General features: G+C 45.8%; 1 protein-coding gene across 1 annotated transcript in view; it reads right to left on the bottom strand.

Moving 5' to 3' along the window:
- TMEM132C (transmembrane protein 132C) overlaps positions 1 to 22833 on the bottom strand; it is a 176547-nt gene that overhangs the window by 61892 nt on the left and 91822 nt on the right. Inside the window, exon 3 of the mRNA XM_088175890.1 lies at positions 14183 to 14329. Coding sequence (XP_088032016.1) covers positions 14183 to 14329 — 147 coding nt within the window. The remainder of the gene's footprint in view (positions 1 to 14182; positions 14330 to 22833) is intronic.

Genomic DNA, 22833 nt, shown 5'->3' on the forward strand with positions numbered 1-22833 from the left:
CTGGTGAGTGGGAAGGCACAGAAGGAATGGCATACTGCAAACTGTAAAATTTTAAGTGCATAGATCTCCCTCTATTAACTTCAATCTTTAGTCTTTGTTTGGCACTCTGCTGTTTTCAGTACAAAGAAAGAACCTTATGGCATTAGCCCCAGGAGAAATGTGACTTTCTTTAGAAAAAGAACAATTATCCTTTTGAATTCCCTTTGAAGAGCAGTAATTTCAATACTTTCTTTTAAAATGTAAGTTACAACTACTTAGCGAAGAGAGAATGACTGTTGACATAGCTTTCCTGCATCTAATAATCTCTGCCTTTCACTTAAACTATCTTTTTCCCTGTAGAGGATTATTATCATCGAGCTCCTTGGAGTCTGACAATAACTGAGATGTTTTGGCTATTGGAGTCAGAAGCATTAAGATTTGAAACAGAGCAATAGAGAGACATGGAAGACAGAAACTGAAATGCCCAAATCATCTGTATTGGATTTTAATGAGAGACAGAAAACTTTTAAAGGCTCAGCAGAGGTTTGGACTCTTCACTTGCATCCTACTCAGAGTCCTTCTGGCAGCACTGGTGCCAAGCCTGACCACTTGGTGACCCAGCTCATTAGCCCCTGCTTCTGGTTTATCATCAGATCCTGCCTGCTGAGACAAGGGACACAGGGCTGGTGACCCATGGCAGCTCAGGGCTAACCTGCACAGCCCATGAGCTCTGCAAAAGCCTTGGGGTGTGAAGAGTGCACCATGAGGAACGTGGGCACTGCAGCCAGGGCTGCCTGAGCTCCAGAGCCAGAGCTGCAGAGCTCTCCTGGTCCCTGATCCCATCATCACCCCATAACCATGATCCCATAATAACTCCATAACCAGAGCTGCAGAGCTCTCCTGGTCCCTCATCCCATAATAACACCATAACCATGATCCCATAATAACTCCATAACCATGATCCCATAATAACTCCATAACCAGAGCTGCAGAGCTCTCCTGGTCCCTGATCCCATCATCACCCCATAACCATGATCCCATAATAACTCCATAACCATGATCCTATAATAACTCCATAACCAGAGTTGCAGAGCTCTCCTGGTCCCTGATCCCATAATAACTCCATAACCATTGATCCCATAATAACTCCATAACTATGATCCCATTATCACTTCACAGCCAGAGCTGCAGAGCTCTCCTGGTCCCTCATCCCATAGTAACTCCATAACTGTGATCCCATAATAACTCCATAACCAGAGCTGCAGAGCTCTCCTGGTCCCTGATCCCATAATAACTTCATGATCCCATAACAACTCCATAACTAGTGCTCCAGAGCTCTCCTGGTCCCTGATCCCATCATCACCCCATAACCATGATCCCATAATAACTCCATAACCAGAGCTGCAGAGCTCTCCTGGTCCCTGATCCCATCATCACTCCATAACCATGATCCCATCACCCTGCCATCACCAGTGCTGCAGAGCTGCTCCCTGCCCTTCATCCCTCACACTCACTCATGCTCATCCTCTCTCCCCCAGGTGTCTCCAGCAGGATTTTGGCTGCCAGTCCCTGCTAAGAAAACCAGCAGCACTGACCAGGTGGAAACAAAAAGGGGCATCCAAAGGATTTGCATGTGGGAAATGAGGGAGCTCTGCTGGGAAGAGGGAGGTGTCCCCAGGGCAGCACACACCACGAGCTGGGGCTACAATCAGCTAAAAGTTCTTGAATTTAGAGCAAGAACCTCGGCACTCCAGTGCCTTGGAAAATTCCATCTTTCCCTGCTTAAGGTGAAAAAAACAGCAGCAACTCTGAAACGAAAGGGTTTACACACTTTGCTGAATCTGATCTCAGTGATATCTGGAACAGGTCTAATAAAAAAAGCTAAAGAGAGTAGGAGCTGATAACAATTAGTGACTAATTACATGTGTAGATGCTTAAATAGCAGCATTTCCAAATCTTGGAGCGTACATACTGTAAATCTTTCATGTAAAGGATTTGCAGAGAAAGGAATCCTCAAACCCTCTTTAACATCTTCAGTGGAACAAAAGATCTTTCTGTACACTCTCTGACATTACTCAGGAAACAGCAAATTATCTGATTCAATTGGCTCATGAGTAAAAGAGCACGCAGCAATTAACTCCTTAGAAACCAAATCCCCCTTTGAGAGGATTTATTATTAAAAAAAATAATAATAAATGCATAATAAAGTAAGAAATGCAAGAATTTAGAACTAAGCACAGTCAAATATAAGAAAATAGAAGAAAAAATGTAAGATGGAAAAGAAAAGTAGTTTTAAATGTAAGAAAAAATTCTCATGCAGGGCTGAGCTACTCAGCAGTCATTAACATTACAAAGGGATGAAGTCTCCAACAATCTAAGTAATCTGAACAGATAAGTTACCCACCACAGTCCACAAAAGATGTGGCTTCAAAGTAGGCAGGATTAATGGTCTTGCTTCCTGGCAAAATGAAGTCATGCTTGTGTATTTGTGAATCATTTTCCAGAAGGCAGGAACAGCTATAATAGAGCCTGGTAAATACTTCAGTCAGCTGCTACTCCACAAAGGCTGGGGTTTATCTTGAGAGTGTCCCTGGAACTAAGGCTCTGCTCTGTGTCTGTACACAGGGAACTGAAAACTGGAAACACACAGGAAAGATGGCAAAGAAAAATGAATAGAAATTATTTACTGTGCTTTGGTGGTTAAAGCATCTCAACTCTGCCCAAACTCTGGGGCCTGGAGGGACTCCCTGGCTCATGCACATCCATGGCTCCAGTGTGTGACCCAAAATAAGGATTTATTGCCACAAACACAGAAATATTAAAGCTGATGGACATTCTTCCCTACACTTCACTGAACACTGAATCAGGCTCCAAATCCAAAACCTCTTCTTGTTTTTTTTGGTTTTTTTTCTGTCCTCATAGCTGGGTCTTAACTCCCTTAACTCCTGCTGCCAATTACACACACACCTCTTCAAAATCAGCTGCTGAGGTCAAAGCAAAGCCAGGGAAATCAGGAATCCTCTGGGAGCAGATGGTGGTGAAGAGTTCATACTTTGCCAACATGTAAAAAGTCAGAGCCCATTTATGCTCAACACGTAAAAGCCACTTGCCCTGCAGTGTCCTGGGTCTGCTCTAAATGCACTCTGTTCTGTCACTCTGGCTATCTTGGGGGGCTTTTTTTTTTTATTTAATAAACCCACACAATGAATTAATGTGTGATCCACAGTGAAGCACAACAAATCTCCACTGATTTGCATCACTGAGGGAGACAATTTTATGGCAATTTTATCACGTTGGGTAACTTTGTGTTTCATCTCACCTCAGCAACTCCACCAGCCCCAGAAATCCTGAAGAGAACAGGAGAGGCTGCCTGTCAAAATAATCAACACAGCTTTGATTCACAGCACATGGCAACAATCTGGGGGGTTCTGGGTGTAATGCTAGCAAAAGTTGAGTTTCTGGCCAATTCTGAGTGATCAAGTCTCCTGCACTTATCATGACATTTCCAGGTTAACTTTTCCAGGAGTTCTGTTGGGAATTTACCCTGCATTTAGACAATGTTTATCTCTAATGCACAAGAGTTTTTACAGCTGGTGAAGAAATCACAGCAGGCACCACCAAACTGTGGAACTGCACACCTACAGCCAGCCAAACATCCACAGCAATGGACAGAATCCAGCTTTTAAATATTCCTTACCAGTCTCATTAAATCTCCGGGCATTCCTCAAGATAAAAATTGACAAATAGCATCTCCAAGTGGAGAGCCTCACCACGCTCCTGAGCTTTCTCAGACATGACAAAAAACGCCACAGGAAATGATAATCACATGCAATTAAAGCCTCCAAACCCAAGTGAACAATTGCTAAACTGAGCAGACAGATTCTGCTCCTTTGGGGATTGTCAGTGGTACTTGCTGAGCTCTGATTTGGCTGAAATCTTGTTCTAGTGGAGTGCAGATCATACACAGCACACATTTTCTTTTGCTCAGTACATTGCAGTGAGTGAATTCCGTGCCACACAGACACTGAACTGCCCTGGCTAAGAGAGCAGATGTAAACATTGACTTTCCCATCAGTAATGCTCTGGTTGACAGGACACCCTGCTTTCCAAACCATCTGATGGCATTGCTAAATATGCCAGTCTCATTAAAAACAGCTGAAATAGGGATGAATTCAGTTTCTGAGGTCACTTGAGTACTCTGGCAGAGTCATTATTGAATTTCTACCAGTGTGATTACAAAGAGTGCGTGCCCAGTCCATTAATCTGCAGCATGGAAACCAAAAATCAATGGGGTGCTACTTCAAACTCCTTTTTGTAATAATTACCATCATGTATGAGGGTGTACACGTGGGAGGGGACTGTGGAAGCTGCTGTCACAGCCCTGGATGGAAAAGAGATCACCTGGTTTTCTGAGCTGTACATCAAAGAGGAGAAACCAGAGAAGAGTCAAAATTTTTTCTAAACTTGGGCTGAAATTCAGTCTGCAAAGGAAATTTTGCCATTCGTTTCAATGAAGCCAAAGTTTCTTCCCTGGAAACTTAACTGGGACTGAACTTCCTGGCAAGACACCAGGAATTTAGCACTGATGGATCCAAAAGCCTCTGTACAACAAACATCTCCGTTTTCTTTAATAAACTCATTCTCCATGGAATTACTGGCACGTTGGTAATGGAGTAACAGCACAGTTGTAGAGTTTTTTTGTGAATGACCATGGGACAAACCCCTCTACATTGTTTCAGTGGATGGGGAATAATTTAAACTAATCCTTTACAGTCCTCATCCTGAGCCTTAAAGCAATAGGGACTCGTCATAGATTTTTCCAAGAAAAATCCTTGCTTAAGGAAAAAGTCCATCAAAAAACATTAGCAACTTGTGTATAATACTGCTACTCCCATTTCACTTTCATTCCTTATTCTGAAAGCACTACAAAGGATGTGCTTACAGACCTTCACTGTCCATAACATCTACTCAAAGAAACAGGAGTCCAGGGACTTATTTAGCCAGGATTTGACCTTTTTCGTGGAATTCAGATATTCGCCACCTTTCAAAAGAGCAGCCAGGCTCTGCCTTGTTAAACTTTCAGGAAATGCAGGGAATCCTCCAAACACTTCCCACGTCCCCTCCAAGCCACCAGCTCACACACAAAGCTCAGCTCAGAGCAGGTGATTTGTACAAGCCCTTGGCACAGTGCAAGACAAATCCAACACTGATTTACACCTCAGGGACTGTGGCTGCACAGCTCTGAAAAGAAAAGGCTGCCTTTTAAAATGTCACTATTTGCTGATGTTCACCATGAAGTGACAGTGAAAAAACCCCAAGATCTTCTGCCATTCCCAGAGGTCTCCCTGCAGCCTGAGCTGCAGATAAATTATGATTTGTAAATGATGACTTGGAGAAGCCAACACAGTAACTCCTCCTTCAGGTGTGAGTTGTGTGGAGAACTGCCACGACTTCTGGTACAAGACAGTTCTTTAAACTACAGGAGTTGCTTTTTCTGCACCAGGCAAAGATTTTTTTACTTGCTAAGCTTGTAAAAGCCACATATTCCCCCTGCTTTACTGTGTAAAACATGCAGGGGGAGCAGAGTGGAATCCATCCTCAGGGAATGGGAGAAGTCAGGGGGTTTTGCTGAGTTTTGCTCTGTCCAGCTGGAATTACACGAAATGTTGTGTTTGCTAACAGAGCTCACGGGCTGGGAGTGCTGGCAGAGCAAAAATGCTGCTGCTGCTTCCTGCAGCCTGAGGGACCTGCTCAGGTATGCAACTAGGACACTGGGACCTGCTCCCAGCTATGCAACAAATTCTGTTCTCTCTGTGCCTGCCTGCAAAGGATCCATCCAGAATTCACCAGGATGTGATTTTTATTGTGATTTTATTGTGCCCCATATGCTGGGACCCTGCTGCAGGTTGTACAGGTAATGAGGGACAGGCAGGAGTGCAGGGGGACACTGAAAAGTGGCCTGGAGAGCTGCAGGATGAGGGCCCAGCAACTCCCTACACCTTTATTACAATGACAGGTGGGGAAGAGCAGGGTCTGCTACACCTGAGATGTGACAGGAGCAAACACACCTGGACTGATGGAACCACCTCAAACTGTGCTGTAACCATCCCTCAGTGCAGCCTCACAGGGAACTGACTGAACTGAAGATCTGCAGGCAGGAATGGGGACTGCAGGGACAGCTCTGCTGCCTGTGGGGAGCAGGAGCCCACATCCCAAAATCCTCCCAGGCACCACTTACCAACTGCTTTTCTCACCATCTTTGCTTAGCTTGATTTACAACAAGCACTCAGCATTTATGTAATAATTCTCCACCTGTTTCATAGAGCAGTCCCTGTTATTATATAACAAAAGAAATGGTGATTTTTATCTGTGCTTTAAATAGGCAGTAACACATCAAACCAAAGTAACTTTGATTGGGAGAGTAAATCTCAGTAAGCTAGTGCAGAAACAAATGGTTCAGCTGTCTAATATATCATATTTTGTGTAGGGAATGGAAAGGTTTCAGATAAATGCTGCTACTTCAGCACTGTTAGCTGGTCAGCTGTGACTGATCTGACAGAGGCACGAGATGGAAAAAATATTTAAAATAATCGAATTATCTTTTATGATATTGTAGCCAGCTTTCTAGAGGTCTCTCCTCACCAGTTTTAAGTGTCTCTAGTCCAGAGGAGTTTTGTTATTACAAAATTCCTCAAGCAGCAATGGCACAGGGGGCTTACATGTGTAAGAAACATATTTCAATTTGCTTCACCGAATACTAACAAAGTTCTTATTCACTTTATTCTTGAAAGGTTTGGCTTTTGGCACTTTTTCCTAAATTTTCTCCATTCTTTATTGCCTGACTGATTTATTTCCTCTGCTGTGAGAGCTGCAGAGGAAAAGCAGAGTTGCTTGGCAGCGTGATGTGGTATTGCTGAACTCAGCTGTTTGTGGCTCTCAGCAGATGTTTCTGCTTCAAAGGCAGGGTGAGAAAAAAAAATACACACTGCACAAATTCCTCCTCCCCAATCCTGCATCTTTTGTCTCTTATCTTCCACTGCCTCCCAATCACAAGGAAGGCTCTGTCACAATAGCTGCTAAACCATCCAAACACTGCCACACAAAACCAAGAGCTGACCTTGCCCCAAAACGGATTCGAAGTGCAAAGAGGAAATGAGCACAAGTGTCAGTCCATGAATGGGCTGCATCAGGAGCTGACTTTGGTGGGTAACTCCACTGGGAATTACAGGTTGTTGGAGCAGGATTGAAGCACTGGGGATTGCTGGGTGTGGGGCAGAGGATGCCAGTGGGATGGGCAGCTTTTCCTCCTGCACATTCCAGGAGTGCTGCAGAACACTTCCCCGAGCCTCAGTGAGGGCTGAAAAGCAGCCTGAGTGTTTGCAGGTCGCTCTTGAGAAATGATTACCTTGTCAGGGAGTCAGAAAATGCTCTGACCCCGGACACGAGCACTTACAGTCATTACTGAACCTGTCTGTCAATCCGGATGGATGGAAAGCTCTTGTCCCACTATTCCACGGCTGCACATCCGTTCTGATTGTGTGGGCTCTGCTCTATTTACATCAGAATGAAATAAAACAATGCATCCAACCTGCCTGGAAAGCACCAGCAGCAAGGCTGGGTTAGTGCAGGCATCGACTGAGCCTCCAGCATTTGGTTTTGATAAGCATGCAAGAAACTTTTCCAAACTACACCAATTTGCCGTGCAAACAAATCTGATGCTTTCATTTGGGCAAAAAAATATGTGAAGAATGCCCCTTCTCTTGGAGCTTCAGCCCTTCTGCTTCCCAACAGACCCAGGAACTCCAAAGTAGATTAAAAAGAACAATCACTGCAACTGAAGGTTCTGTAGAGATCATGGATAGATCTCTTTAATGCATGTTCTTATCTCATCTCTACTAATTAATTTCTTCTCTTAGATAAAAAACTCATAGGCATGCCTTGCTCCTTGGCTAATACTATTTTAAGTTAGGTGTGAGGATTATTGTAGTATTTTTTGAATGGTCAGCACTAAGTCGAACAGTGGTTCTGTTGAAATCCAACAAGAAAACTCCTTTTAGCAGCACCTAACAGCTGCCCTTCAAAAACCTCCGTGACATTATAACCCCCTGCTTCGAATTTCCACCAGAAGAGAGAATGTTGTGAATACCTGACCAGGAAGAAAATACTTTGCAGTTATTATCCTGCCCACCCCTCGTGCAGAGGCAGTTTGTTTCCTGACCAGGCTGTTGGAGAGGAGGTGCTGCTGCTGCTGAGCAGTGAACAGAGTTTGTGCTGGATGCTCAGTTTTGTGTGTCTGCCCTCCCTGTGCTGCTGGGCTTGGAGGGACCAGGCTGGGGCTGCACAGGGGCAGCTGCTGCAGGAAAACCACTCAGAGCTGTGCTGTTGCCATGACAATTGCTCCAGTTATCTCAAATTGTGTCTTTCTGAACTTGCATTAGTGAGAGTAGTGATGAGAAAGGGTCCTTCAGGCTCTGTGAGGGTCCTTGTCCACCAGGACTCCCGTGGAATTCACTTTTCCATGAAGCCAGGGAGGGCTGGGTTAACCCTCAGCAAAGCTGCCCTGGTCCCACAGGCACCCAGGGCTCCAGGGAGCTCTAGGATACAAATATTCCCTGCCAAGGGAGCAGTGAGACACTGCAGCAGGCAGAGCCAGAGGAGCAGCTATTCCTGAGAGACACAGACACCCCTCCTGCTCCCTCCGGGCTCAGGGCTCTGAGGAACACTGCTGACAGTCACAGCAGCACGACAGCAGCCACAGGAAAGGCTCCTTGGGCAAGGAACCTTCTAAGCCCAGCCCTGTGTGCCCTAGAAAAGACACTGCTCCATGGCACAGCTGGCTGAGCCCCATCCCGGTGTGCAGATGTGCAGAGTGGCCCCGGCACCGCCCCTGCACACTGCAGCCACCTGTGCCCTGCTCTGACCTGCTCATCCCAACAGAGACCCCTCAGGGCAGGGACAGCACGGACAGAGGGGTCAGCTGCGAGACCAGATGAGAAATCTGGGAGGGGAGCATGGATAAAGCAGGGAGAGGATGGTTAAAGAAGGGAGGGGAAGGATGGATAAAGCAGAGAATGGAAGGATGGATAAAGCAGCAGGTGAAGGTTGGATAAAAAAGGGAAGGGAGGGATGGGTTAAGCAGGGAGAGGAAGGATGGATAAAGAAGGGAAGGGAAGGGAAGGGAAGGGAAGGGAAGGGAAGGGAAGGGAAGGGAAGGGAAGGGAAGGGAAGGGAAGGGAAGGGAAGGGAAGGGAAGGGAAGGGAAGGGAAGGGAAGGGAAGGGAAGGGAAGGGAAGGGAAGGGAAGGGAAGGGAAGGGAAGGGAAGGGAAGGGAAGGGAAGGGAAGGGAAGGGAAGGGAAGGGAAGGGAAGCATGGTTAAAGCAGCAAGTGAAGGATGGTTAAAGAAGGGAGGGGAAGATGGATAAAGCAGGGAGGGGAAGGATGAGAAAGCAGAGAATGGAAGTATGGATGAAGCAACAGGTGAAGGATGAATAAAGCAGCAGGTGAAGGATGGAAAAAGCAGAGAATGGAAGGATGGTTAAAGCAGGGAAGGATGGTTAAAGCAGGGAGGGGAGGATGGATAAAGAAGCAGGTGAAGGATGGTTAAAGCAGCAGATGAAGGATGGATAAAGCAGGAGGTGAAGGATGGATAAAGCAGCAGGTGAGGGCTCAGCTGTAACTCGTGGTGCAGTTATGGACAGCCACACACACATTTTCACGTGGCACTGGGAGCACACAGATGCTCAGCACAAGAATGACTCAGGCTGGGAGCTCCCAGGGCTGCACCAGGCATTTGCCAACAGCCTAAAAGGCTGCACTGAAATGGGCACAATGCTTCAAATCAAGGGCCAGAATCATGGACTTGTTGAGGTTGGAAGACTTTTAATTAAGGTGGAGTCCAACCACTCACCGAGCACTGCCAAGTCCATTATCAAAGCACATCCTCAAGCACCACATCCACTTGTCTGTCACATACTCCAGGGACACCTTCCCTGGGCAGCCTGTCCCAGTGCTGGACAAGCCTTGCAGTGGTGAATTCTTTCCTCAAATCCAATCTAAATCTCCTATGGTGCAATTTGAGGCATCTCCTCTTGCCCTGCCTGAGCACACAACTGGCACAAGCTCAGCCAGCTGCCAACCAACACCTCCAGGCTCTTCTCTCAATTTTCCCTTGAATTATGGAGGCTTCATTCTGCTCAGCTGAGGGCATTTAATACCTCAGCCTTTTCCTCATCCTTTGTCACAACGTTTTCCCCCACATGCAATGAAGAATGGAGATTCTCCTGAGCTCTCCATTTGTTCATATATCTATATATAATGCCTGCTCACATGTGAATTTCTCCTAAATGAAAGGAAATTGTTTCTGTTTCAGGGTTTAATGGTGTAAGACATCATTGCTGGTGTCTTCCCCCCAAAGTGTCTCTGCAGTTTGTACAGCTCAGTCCCTGCAGGCACAGATGTGACTTCCTGCAGACCTGCACAAATTCCCAAGCACCTGCAGCAGTGGCATGTGCCATCTCTGCTCCTGCCTCAGCTATCAGTCAAAGGGATGAACAACTGGCATGCAAAAATCCTGACCCACAAGCACTAAACCTCTGAATCCTTGTGAGGATCGTGCTCTCTGCTGGGGCTGAGAGGTTTTGAGGTCAGCAGGCACCAGTGCCACTCTGCTGAGCTCTGCAAACCACTCTGACCCAGAACTGCCAGGGCAGGGTGACCCAGATTCTGAAATAATTAATAACATCTTCCCTGCTCATACTGTGTGACTGCTCTTGTCTGTTCACATCCTGGGCACAGACTGGCTGTGTTCTGGTACAGCACACAAACTCCACATGGCTCACACTTTTCCAAGCCCCACTCATGTTGTTCATACACACTTTACTTTTGTTTTCCAATCACAAGGGGATTTATTTCACTGACATCCCTCAGCAGCATATGGTGCTACCAGACAGAGCAGGGATCTGCACAGAATTGCAGCTGCTTTGTTGCTTTTTGCACGTGCTGCTGATAGCAAACACAGCCTGGCAACACCAGCACTGTCTCCACGTGCAGGCAGCCATGCCCAGACACTGCTAAAAACCAGCACAGCAGCCCCAGTCCCACAGAATCCACCTGCACACGCGTGGTGAGAGCCAGGGAGCGACTGTGACACGGCCTCAAACATCAGCACAACATCTGGCAGCACTGTTCCCCAGCCTGGATCACACAGAGCCCTAAGCCCACAGCCCTCTCCAAAGGGTCAAGGCCAAGAGGATCAAGTGCTGCATCACAGCAGTTTTCCATGGTGTCAGCCCTCCCAAATCTCTGCTCAGTTCTGTGCCCTGCTGACAGCAATCCCCAGTGCTGGGTGAGCCCAGGCCCCCACAAACCGAGTGCCACATCCAGGGCAGAAATGTCAGCCTGAGAGCAGATGAGGGCAGCTTGGTCCAGGACAGCCCCAGCTCTGCAGGAGCAAGGAGTCAGGCCTAGATCAGACTCAGTTTAGGATGCTCTGGTGCTTTGGCAGAGAAGCCAGCCTAAGAAATTCCCTGCACCCTCCTTGCCCCTACCCTTCACCTGCCTTTCTCACCCCACACCTGCAAGGCAGCAGGTGAAGCTCTGCTGTGCTGCAGTTTGCTACATTCAACAAATAAACAAATAAACAACACAAAGAGCCCCTGCTCTGCCTTGGAACAGCTCCCCTCCCCTGTTTGGCAATCCAGAATAAAACCAGGAGCCCTTCCACCAGGGCTGTTCTCAGGTGAGTGTGGTACCTCGGGAATCACCACTCGAGCCTCACTGAGGCTGGAACCAAACAGAGACAACACTGAGAGATGGAACTGGTGCCAGCAGTAACCAAAAATACCCTTTTGTCTACCCCAAGCACTCACATCAAACTCCCAGAAGCAGAAACAACAAAGGAAAACAAGCAACCAAGCAGTTGCCTGAGCCTTGTTTTCACTAATCAACACTGTTGTTATCCTCATCAATAGCTACTTAAATCTCAGCAGAAATTGCATTATGAGGCACACAAACATTGCTGATTTCAAACTGTTTGTAGTTACTTGCCATAGTTGCAAAGCCTTTTGGAATAATTTCAAGTCAAGCTCTGGTTCCTGGCTTTAGCACCACAAAGTATTTCTTAAAAAAGTAAAGAAGTATGACCCACTTAAATTCTCAAAAGGTAATGGTAAACAATTATTGATGTGATGTATCTAAAATATCTCTTGTGTTCTATTATTTATATAAAGTGAAAGATGTATTAGCTGCTGTTGCATTCAGACTCAAACTGCTTCTCAAAGTGTTTACAGTGTAATTATATCCACATACTAATGACAGAGAAATGTGCAAGAAAGGAAAAGCTGGAAAGGAAAATGAGTATTTTTATTGAGTCTGGGCACTTGTCTCCTGGGGTATGAAGGGGAAGGAGTGCAATGGTTCTCCATGGTGCAGCAGGGAGATTTCTGAGCAAACACGGTGGAAAACTCCTTCTGCTACATAAATGAACCAACATTTCTGAGCTGGCTGAGTTTGCTGCAGGGAGGATGAGCCAGTGCTGGTGCTGGAGCTCCAGAACTGCTCCTCACACCCCCCTGACCTCAGCAGGGAACTTCACATCCCCCCCAGGAGCTGCACTGCTCACCCAGCCTGCACAGGGAATTCCCATCGGGGACTCACCATTCCCCACCGAATTTAATGAGCCCAGCACAGTGTTTGTGCTCTGTGCAGAGGGCTCCGAGTGACACCAAAAACTCAGCAATGGCCACTAGACTGAGGGCTGTCCTGCAGGTCTCCCTACCCAGCTCTTCCCTGTGCACAAACATTTCACTCAAACCAAGGCTCATCATGCTTTCAGAAGACAGCAACTATTTACATGCACAAATGAGAGAGGCATTAATTAAAACATTGAGTTTTATTTGCATAATTAGTGCCAAAAATATTTTTATGGGTTAATTAGACTTCATGCAAATTGGATCGAGGAGATTTAATTTGGGGTTTGATAACCTGACTATTATAGTTCTGCAGTTGCAAATCTGCTCAGAGCTGCATGCTGCTCTAAAGCCACGTCCTCCCTTTCAAACTGCTTTAGTTTTTACTCCTGGAAGCCTCAAATCATGCATTTCTCCTTTCCCTTTACCACTCCTGAGGTGAACTGACCCTGGCTGGATGCCAGGTGCCCACTAAAGCAGCTCCATCTCTCCCCTCCTCAGCTGGACAGGGAGGAAAAACCAGAATGGAAGACTCAGGGTGGAGATAAAGACAGGGAAAGATCATGCACCAAGTGGAAATGCTCATCAGGAGCTGCTCATGGCAAGAGGAATTTCTGCACTTTACAATGTCCAATATTTGGGCCCAGAACACAGGAATTAAAATCTGCTCAGGTTCTCTGTGCAGAGCACCCACCAAGGATTTCATGATGCTCTTCCATGAGCCCAGGTTTGGGGCTGACAGTAATCACAGAGCTGGGGAAGGGTTGTTTGGATGTGTACAGAGGGAAATCCTCTGCAGGGACTAATGGACAGCAGCACTGTGAGAATTCATTATCATACCTGGGAATAGCAAAGTCATTTCCACTGAAAATACACAACTTTACTGTGAGCCATGGAAGACAATCCTAATTATGGAGAAAGCTCTGCTTTAGTGCTGTGGAACAGCCAGACCAGTCCCTACAACCCAGCAGGGAGGCAGGCACTGGCAGCCCAGTTCATCCCAGTGCTCCCCACAGGGCTCTGCCTCACACAGTGACCCAGCAAACCAAAGGAGCCTCCAGTTCTGCAAGAATCAGCTGTTTGCCAAAGGGGATTCTTCTGTATTTCACACTGGGAGGTTGCAATGACCCTGCTCAGTGGCTCACTCTGGAAGAATTCACTATTGCTCAATGAGCCAGCCACAGAGGCTGTGACACGTTCAGAGAAACAAGGTCAAAACTATCAAGCCAAAAAAATTAAAGGTTCAGTAAAACCCTTTGAAATTAAGAATATTCATACTGCTGCCAAAATGACACCACCCCCAGCCCCAATACAGGTCTGTTCTATTAATTTTTTTTCGTTTGAACTGAAGGGTTTTATTACCCATTACAGATGAGCAGATGGTAACCACAGCTAACGTGAGTGCCTGCAGATTTCCAGGCTCCAGCTTTAATAGCTGTGAGCAGTGCTAATAAGAGCCCTGAATGGAACCATGGACATAAAGGAGTTTAATGTGCTGAGAAGATGAGTTTCATACCTGTTCCTTGAACCTGGGGCTATCCTCTGACACAGAACTGTAGTGGTCGAGTGCTTCCCACCATTGCCCACCTCCTGCTTCACGTCCCACTGCCGGGGGTCACTGGTCCTGGCACCCAGGATGTTCACTCCCTTCTTCACCTTGGCCCTGGAGGAAACAGCAATTGGGAAAGGTTTACCAGCCTCATTCAGGACTCTGAATGCAGCTCAGGCACGGCAATCTCAGCAGATCACTTTTGAGGCAAGTATTAGATGTACTTCTAATCCAGCAGTAAATCGTGAATGCAGACCTAGGGGACATCACTTTTTTTTTTTGGACAGGGCTTTTATATGTTCTGCCAACAGCAGGCTGGAGTTAGGAGTCAAACTGAACCTGTAGGAAAACCTGCACTCAAGGTTCTTTTCTCTATTCAGGCAATATATTTTTTTTTTTTCCAAAAGAAGCTTGTTCCAACACAGAAGACCCTGGAATGTTTGTCTGTATCAAGACAAAATTGTGCCTCACCACTGCACAGAGGAATGCTCCACTGGAGGCTTTTTAATAACCCATTTTTATTCCAGATGATGTTCTAGGTATCAGTGGACAGGCTGCTGCTCCTCTGCCTGACAATTTCCTCTTTCCTACAGATTCCCAAGGAAATTTCTGTTTGAAATCTCCAGCACGGAGAGAATACAGCTGTTGGTTAAGACAAGACTTTTGTAACCCAGAAATGTTCTCACAGGATGCAGATTTCTGCCCCTCTCAGTTGCTATGCCCCGTGGAAAAGTTAACTGTATTTATCTAGTGATGCTAATAACATCAGCAACAACCGTGAGGAAGGTTAATTACAGAGCACTTGCTAATTAAAGAGCACTTGTACAAAGAATTCCCAGCAAAGGTGTTGTTTGGGTGCAGAACGTTGAGCTGCTGATGCTCAGCTGTATCACAAAGGAATGAATGGGGAGGATGAAGAGTCAGGCACAGCCTTTCTCTTCTGAATCCAGTGAGGGACAGAAGGATGATGAGGATGTGGGGAGGAAGATGCCACTGAGCAGTTCCTGTGAATATTTTGGCCTCACCCTCAGAGGAAGAAGGGGAAGAGCTGCCAGACTCCAGTTACCATCACAGCCCCTCCCTGCAGGCACTGCCTCCACCACAGCACACGGGCTAAAGCTAAAATCACCGTTTCCTAAAATATTTATGCAACGCAGAATGTTAGTTATTGAGCAGCAATCATCATCTGGCAAGACACTGGTATCTTCCTGACGTTTATGAGGACTTGGCACCTAAGTTTCTAAAAGAAACTGGTCTTTTTGTATCCTCAGCAACAAAAAAGTTGTCTACAGGAATGACTGAGAGTACCTGTCTTCTTGCAGTTTTTCAACAAAACACAATTAATTTAAGGTATTGAAAAAGAAAAGGGTTGTTTTTGTTTTTTGTTTTTTTTCTTTCTCAGTATAAAAGCATAAATGATTAATTTTCTCATTTGTAACATGAAACACCATGGAGCTTTAAAGAATCCTGTCTTGCTCTTGTAAAAGTAGCCTGATGAATCTCTGGTGCTTTCAGCTGAATTACTCACAAGCAAAACCAGAAAGGCAAAGGAAGAATCAAATCCATTCCTGAAGGAATTCAATTAAAGCTTTAAGTCCCATTAAGTTTTCCAGTATATTAGAGTTCAAATAAATGAACAATAAATAAACGTTTCAGTATTTATAAAACACTCCTGCCAGTCCTGAAGCTGTGTAAATCCAGCAGTATTTATATGGCAATCTGGATTTTAGGAGATGTTTGGGTGTATTTTAGGGCATTATTGCAATTTAGCAACTGGAGAGAAGTAAAAACTCGTAATTTATACTTTGTTCAGCTGCTCTTTGAGCCAGGCTCTGAAATGACAAAACACTCCAAATGAGGTTCCCTTGTTTGGATTTTCAGGAGAATTCCAACACTGTCAGCAGCTGCAAATTGTTCTTTCCACCACGGAGCCTGACACAGTCAATACCTGGGCTCCTGTTAATTAGGATGGACATTGGATGGCCAAGGTTAGTGGTCAGATCCACTGCCAGAGGACCAGACCATGGCTACAATGCCATTTTGTTAATTAACTACAGGATGGGGCATTAAGTTGAGTGGTTTTCACATATGCCATTATATAAAGCCCATTAAAAAAAAAAATAAATAAAAATCCATCCCAGGGTAAAGTAGGTTATGTTTAGTGAGAAAAATCAATGTTTTGATTGCACTTAGGACTGGAATTAGGGTATGAACACCCAGAAGATTGAACTTCCGAAATAAATATGCAGAAGCACAATTTGCAACTCTCCCTCTGAAAAGGGCACTGAGTTTTACATAACAAGGTCAATGGATGAATCAGAATTAAGTCACAAAGAACTGAGCCCACACATTTCCAAATGCAATCTGTACACAGATGCTACAAATGTTTTCACTCCAATTTTTATTTACTTGGTGTTTCAGTGCTAGCAAGGAAAAGTCTACTTAATTACTTACCAAAGATTTGTTGACCTTGTTGGATGCTTGTGATTAAATATTCATTTTTTTAAAAAAAATCAATAGTGCCAAAGTTTGTACATAAAAATTTTAAGTTATACTACCTCAATAAACCCCAAGCCCGAGGACCTGGAGGCCAAATGACCTGACAGTCTCCTTGATTTACCCACCTAACCTCACAGTATTTTATTTATAAATTGACTGTGTTTACTTCAGGTTGGTGGGTAGGGTGACAATAAATGGAGAGGACAAAGAGGTGAAGTCCTTGGTGTGGGGCTCCCCACTGCAGCTGGGGAGTTCTTTGTCATTTCTGCTTTTCCACAAGGAGATGGTTGTCCTCACACAGAGCTCCACGACCTGCAAGCACCCACCAGCCAAAAGCTGTCAGCTGGGATTTCCACCCAAAGTGAAGCCAAAATCTTCACCTCCAATGTTATCCTAAACAACCTTCTGGGAGTGTCACTAAATGGGCAAAAAACTAAATGTATACAGAAGTAAATGTGCACAAAAATGAATGTGCACAAAAATGAATGTGCACAAAAATGAATGTGCACAAAACTCAATGTGCACAAAAATGAATGTGTACCAAACTAAATGTGCACAAATCCAAAATGTGCACAAAGCCAAGGGCAGCAGCTCGTTTATTTGAGGGTGATCCCATGTGCTGGAAGCTCAGCACAGCTTTTGATCTGCTGACAGAAGCCAAGCCTGGCTGGGCAGAGGGAACCAAGCCCATCCTGGGGAGCAGCACAGAGCAGCAGAGCTCAGCTCCTGCCCTCCCTGGGAAAGGACTCCCTCCCCTCGGGGGCTTCCAGGCTCTCTGAACACATGGCAGCCACAACATTGGGAGATTTTCTTATTTCAACTTCTGAGGTTATTAATTCATAGCACAGGAAATCTCTGTCTCAGCTTTGTCTCAGAATAACCGTCTCTCTTTAAATCTCTCAAACAGAGAATTAAAAGGTTCTGCTGGCATGCAGAGCAAGCAGCATCTCAAAGACATTACAGAGAGTCTCCAGCAGCTTACCTAGGAATTATTACTTAATTTCTGTCGAGACCAAGTAAAAGCATTTATTTACTCACACAATCACACGGCAAATGTGCAATTTCCAAGCAAATATTTCATTTTCAACTTGAAGCTTTCAGTTATATACAAAGATTTCCATTTAGCACCTCATCTCCCTAACGTGTCAAACCTAGGAGTGATGCTTCTAATTAATGCATTCTGATCAACTGCAGATGAAAATCTAATTTTTCCATTTCCCTATCCTCAAATTACAAGAAACGTCAGCAGTATTTAGATATAATACTGTGCAGCTATTAAAGACAGCAACCAAAAGGCAATTGAATCAGCCACAGCCAGAGCTGGAGATGGGACTTATGATTTAAGGAGCTCAAATTATAGCTTCCTATTTAAATTTAAATTTTAATCTTGCAGAAGTGCCAGGGCCATGGAAGGGCTCTGCTACCTGCAGAGAGGGCAGAGTGCTGAGTGCTCCCAGCAGCTCTCCCCATGCAGGATTTTGCTGATTGTGCCAAAGCTGGAGAGCATCACCCCTCTCATTCCAGAGGAATTCATGCTCAGAACACAGATCCCAGTGGAGCTGCTGTGTCTGGGTCTGCTGTGCCAGGGACAGGGAGCTGCACAGGAAGGCTGGGGGGCTCAGCAGCAGCAGGTTCCTCTCACCTGGGGGGACAGCAAGGTACCTCTCACCTGGGGGAGGGAAAAGCAGCAGGTACCTCTCACCTGGGGGAACAGCAGCAGGTTGAAGGACTCTCACCTGGAGGGGACAGCAGCAGGTTGAGGGACTCTCACCTGGGGTGACACTGCACCCCCAAGGTCACACAGCAGCGTGGGCACCCAGAACTGCTCTGAACAGCCAAATCAGCCCTGAACTCCTGTAAGCACTGAGCTGAGTGCCTGGAGCAGCTGCCCACACTGTCCTGTGTCCTGCCAGGATGCCCAGCCCTGCATCCCCCTCCGTGCTGTCCCCTTGTGTCCCCTGAGCTGGGAGCAGCCTGGCCAGGGCAGGGCACTGCTCCCAGCACATCTCCATCTCCAGGCAAGCATTCCAAACACAATTCCAGCCCGCTGCGAGCAGGGTGGGCTCCTGTGCGGGGCTGTCCCTGCTCTCCCTGGAGGATGCTCCAGCTCCACAGTAAATCCTGAGCTCCTGGCATCTGTCAGGCTGGAGTTTCAGCTTAACAAATGCTGACCCCTTTTGGTCAGTCCTCTCCGGAGCCTCGCTGTTTCTCGGTGTGCTCTTTGCTAACCCTCCCTCAGAAACCCTTGACTTTTCTGGCTGTAAAGGTCACGTTGTAAGGAATTCCTTGAGTGACTCTCCTGAGAGCCAGGGCAGCTCTCCTGCTGGACTGCACGTTACAATCAGTCTCAAAACTTCATGAGTTCTGCCAGAAAAATTTCAACTTCTTCCTGCCATCATTTATGTTCACTCCTCTCCTCCTTTGTTCCCAGAGTAAATCAGGAGATTAAAGCCAGCTGCAGGAACCCATAAAACCCAGGCAAGAGACTGACCACAGCAATTAAGCAAGATTTGTTTTATGAAGTGAGTATTTTTCCTTTCATCTTCCTGGATGAAATGAGTTGCTAGATCTCCCTGCAGCTCTGAAGGAACAGGACAAACATCTGCCTGCAAAACATTACTCATGAAAAGCTGAGAAGGCAGGAGTGGAACAGAAGATGACCTGCTTAGCTGTGTCAGCCTTTCAAATATGATCCTTTAATTTGCAAAAACACACAGAGTAAGTGTGATTGAGGGACCCAGCTTAGGGAATTTGGGGATCAGGTACCAGCCCCAGGCTCCTGCTGGATCCCTGTCTGACCCAGCCCACTCCAGCAAGCAGATGGCCACCAGTGCTCTCTGTGGCCACCTCTTTTTCCTGCAGAAATTTTCATTTACAAGGCACACGTAAGCAGGAAAAGAGAGCCCTCTCTCAACTGCAGAACTGAGGTACCAAATGGATTAGGTAACAAATTACTGCTAACAGCATTTGGTCCCCAACTCAGAAGCTACTCCAAAGGTCCATCCATGCAAGAATCATCAGTAAAAGCAAAGACTTTGCTGCTCAGAGCATCCTCTCTCCTTCAGGCATTTCTCTCTCATGCTACATCCAGAAAAGGCCTTCAGGAAACCACTTTTGTAGAAAAAGAGAAAACAGCCTTTAAAATGTCAGAACAGCTAAACTCTAGGTATGCAGTTCTTGCTCTTTGCTCCTTACAATTTCCCCTTCACTTCCAATAGACAACAATGTTGGTCTATTTGAAATGACTTCAGAAAAAAATAACATGTCAAAACAAAACAAATGGAAATATTTCACTTTGAAAATGCAGTAATAAAATCCTTTAAAAATCTCCAAACCAGAATGTTTAAGCTTCTTGAATACAGGGAGCAGCTGAGGCAGATTTCAGTATTTCTGAAACCTCCTCAGTCTGGAAAATTGGACTAAACTCAGCTTCCCTAAATCTGCATATTTTGGTCACTTTCATGCCCATCAAAATTGTACAAATTCTCCCCATTGCCAGTGAGGAGTCCTGAGATCTAAAATAACTCAAGGGCTGATCTTCTGGAGTGTTTCTTACATAACTGAAATTCCCTGAGACCCCTGGAGAATCAGCTGTCTTCTATTTCAATGGCAATAGGTGCTTCATATCCCTTAGAAGCTTTGAAGAGCTCAGCTGCAAGGCACGAGGTGGATGCTGCCAGCTGTATTTTAGATTTTTTTATTTTTTTTTTTCCAAAAAAAGAAATCCAATGTATTTTGGGATGTTCCAGGGACAGAGTTCTTCGGTTTTTGGGCTGATATCTGTGATTAACTCTGTGTTAACATTACCAGTCCTCTTGGTGAGGAGTCAGGTATCCCAGGATGGAGTTTTAAAGGAAAAGCAAAAAGAGGTGTTTTGGTGAAGTTTGGATAACCCTATTCAAAGGCTCCTCACAGATCTATGGCTAAACTGCTTTCTCCAGCCCTGAATTTTAATAGCACTAGTTAAGGGATTAGGAAAGGCAAGGAGGGAGATAAAAAAAAAATCTATCAATAAAACCAGGATGGAACTAGACAACACAGAAAATCTGGATTTGCCTTCCAAGCTGTGAGGAAACCCAATCTGAATTTACAACCTGCTAATAACATCCTGCCTCCAGCAAAGATGAACACTGCACACTCCTGTCACTGAGCTGCTGCTGCATTTATCTCAACTCCTGCTGCTTTTCCAGAGGAACAGAGCCAGGGGCTCTCCCATCACTGCCCAGGGCAGCAGCCACCCCTGCAGCTGCCTCAGAACCCCAGCGAGCTCCTGCAATGGCACAATGGCCACTTGGGTGGCAAAACCACTGATACCGAGCTCAAATTATCAGAGCAGCAACGAGGCAGGGGAGCAGATGGGCTGAGGTAGGAGAAGGCAAAACCACGCAGCAAAATCCAGTTCAACTCACACCCTCCTTTCTTCACTCCCTGTGAGACACAGATTGAGAAAGTCAGAAAATCACAGTCTGGAAAATATTCCAGGCTGGAGCTTCTCAGCTCTGTTCCCAGCCCATGAGCTGCTCCAGCTCAAGGCCAGGGAGAATTTCTCCCAGGGTGATCATTTGGTCACAATAAAAAGGAATTAATACCAAGAGAGAAGCCCTGTTGTGGTGTGTGCCCAGGCCCTGGCCATGGGGTGTCTTCTCTCTGAACCAATCTCCTTTTCTCTGCTCTGGGAGTTGCAGTCCTGCTATAAAACCAAGTGTGTTTGTGAATAAACTTGGCTCTTCCTTCCTGTCAGGACAGACGCCCATGGAGCTGTGCATCTTATTTCTGCTGCACTTAAAGGGTTAAAATCCCTTTCCAGGGCTACAACTCCCCAACCCACAGCCCCCAAAATTCCTCTGGATGTTGCCAAATCCCACCATTTTACACAAAGTATAAGCAGGGTTGGTATTTAGGGATTTTTGAGCCTCAGCTCCCAGAGCCAGTGGCAGTGAATCCTCACAGTTATCAAGAAATGAGGAACAGGGAAAACTGAAAGCAGAAGAACAAATGTTTTCAAGAACATGAATCCTTTCTTTTTCCTTTTTGCAACACCTGAGCCTGGCATCTCAGAAGAGAAAACCCCATTCCTGTCAGGAAGGATGGAGATCCCCTCCTGATAAACACTGTCCCAGGATGGCACAGAAATTCTCCTTCTCAGAATTCACAATGTACACATCAACCTGCAGGTTTGCCGATTTTATTATCACATGTAATTTGAGGCAGGGGACAAGGCCAATATGTTTTGTCCCCTTTTCACTGCCCTTTACCTTTCACTCATGGAATCAGCAAAAAAATCTCTGGGGTCACAAGAAATGCAAGGGCACTCCAGAGAAGACCAAAGTCTCAGAGTGCCTGAGAGGTGCTTGCAGCAGTGCTTTAAAGCCTCTGTTCTCCTCATCCCAAGCACTTGAGATGCTTGACCTCAGCTGACATGGGCACAGCCTGAGTTTGCAGTTCTCCATCTCCTTAAAGGCTGAAGGAGCAGCAAAGCTCTTTTCTAATTTAAAACTCAAACAAAGTAATGGGTACGAGTGACAGATCCATCGCAGGGACTCTGCAAGGGATGAAAGAAGTCGGTGCATAATCACATCCAGGTAAAACCCCTGCAAAGTCTTTGCTGGGGGCTGAGAATCTGGGGGAACACTCATTTATGAATTCATCACATGGGGAGGCACTGGAGACCAGGCTGTCTGCTTGGCTGTCACAAAGGGAGCTGGAATCATTTTCCTCACACCAACACATGCCTGAAGAGACAGAGATGATGTTGTGTAAACAAAAACCCTACCAGGGTGAATCCAGAGCACAGAGTCAGCTGCACATGCTAAATACGAGCTCATGGATCTATTTTATAGGACCAGAGACACTTTTTAGATAAGTAAATGCTTTGAGATTATATTTCCCTACCACATCCAGTTTCTATTATTACCAAAAAAATCTCTAAGCTGCCTATTTGTGACATTCCCCCAGCCGGCAGAGCAACAGCAGTGCTGAGGAAAATACTTACAGTTTGCAGTGCTTATTAGGATTATTATTTAGACCCCAAGTGACTTGCTGAAGTAATCTTCCCATGCAGTCCCTTTGTGGTTTTAATCCCATCCTCACTCCCCCTTCAGCAGCTGCTATGAACACAG

The sequence above is a fragment of the Sturnus vulgaris genome, chromosome 19, assembly GCF_052056855.1.
Source record: "Sturnus vulgaris isolate bStuVul1 chromosome 19, bStuVul1.hap1, whole genome shotgun sequence".
Lineage (NCBI taxonomy): Eukaryota > Metazoa > Chordata > Aves > Passeriformes > Sturnidae > Sturnus > Sturnus vulgaris.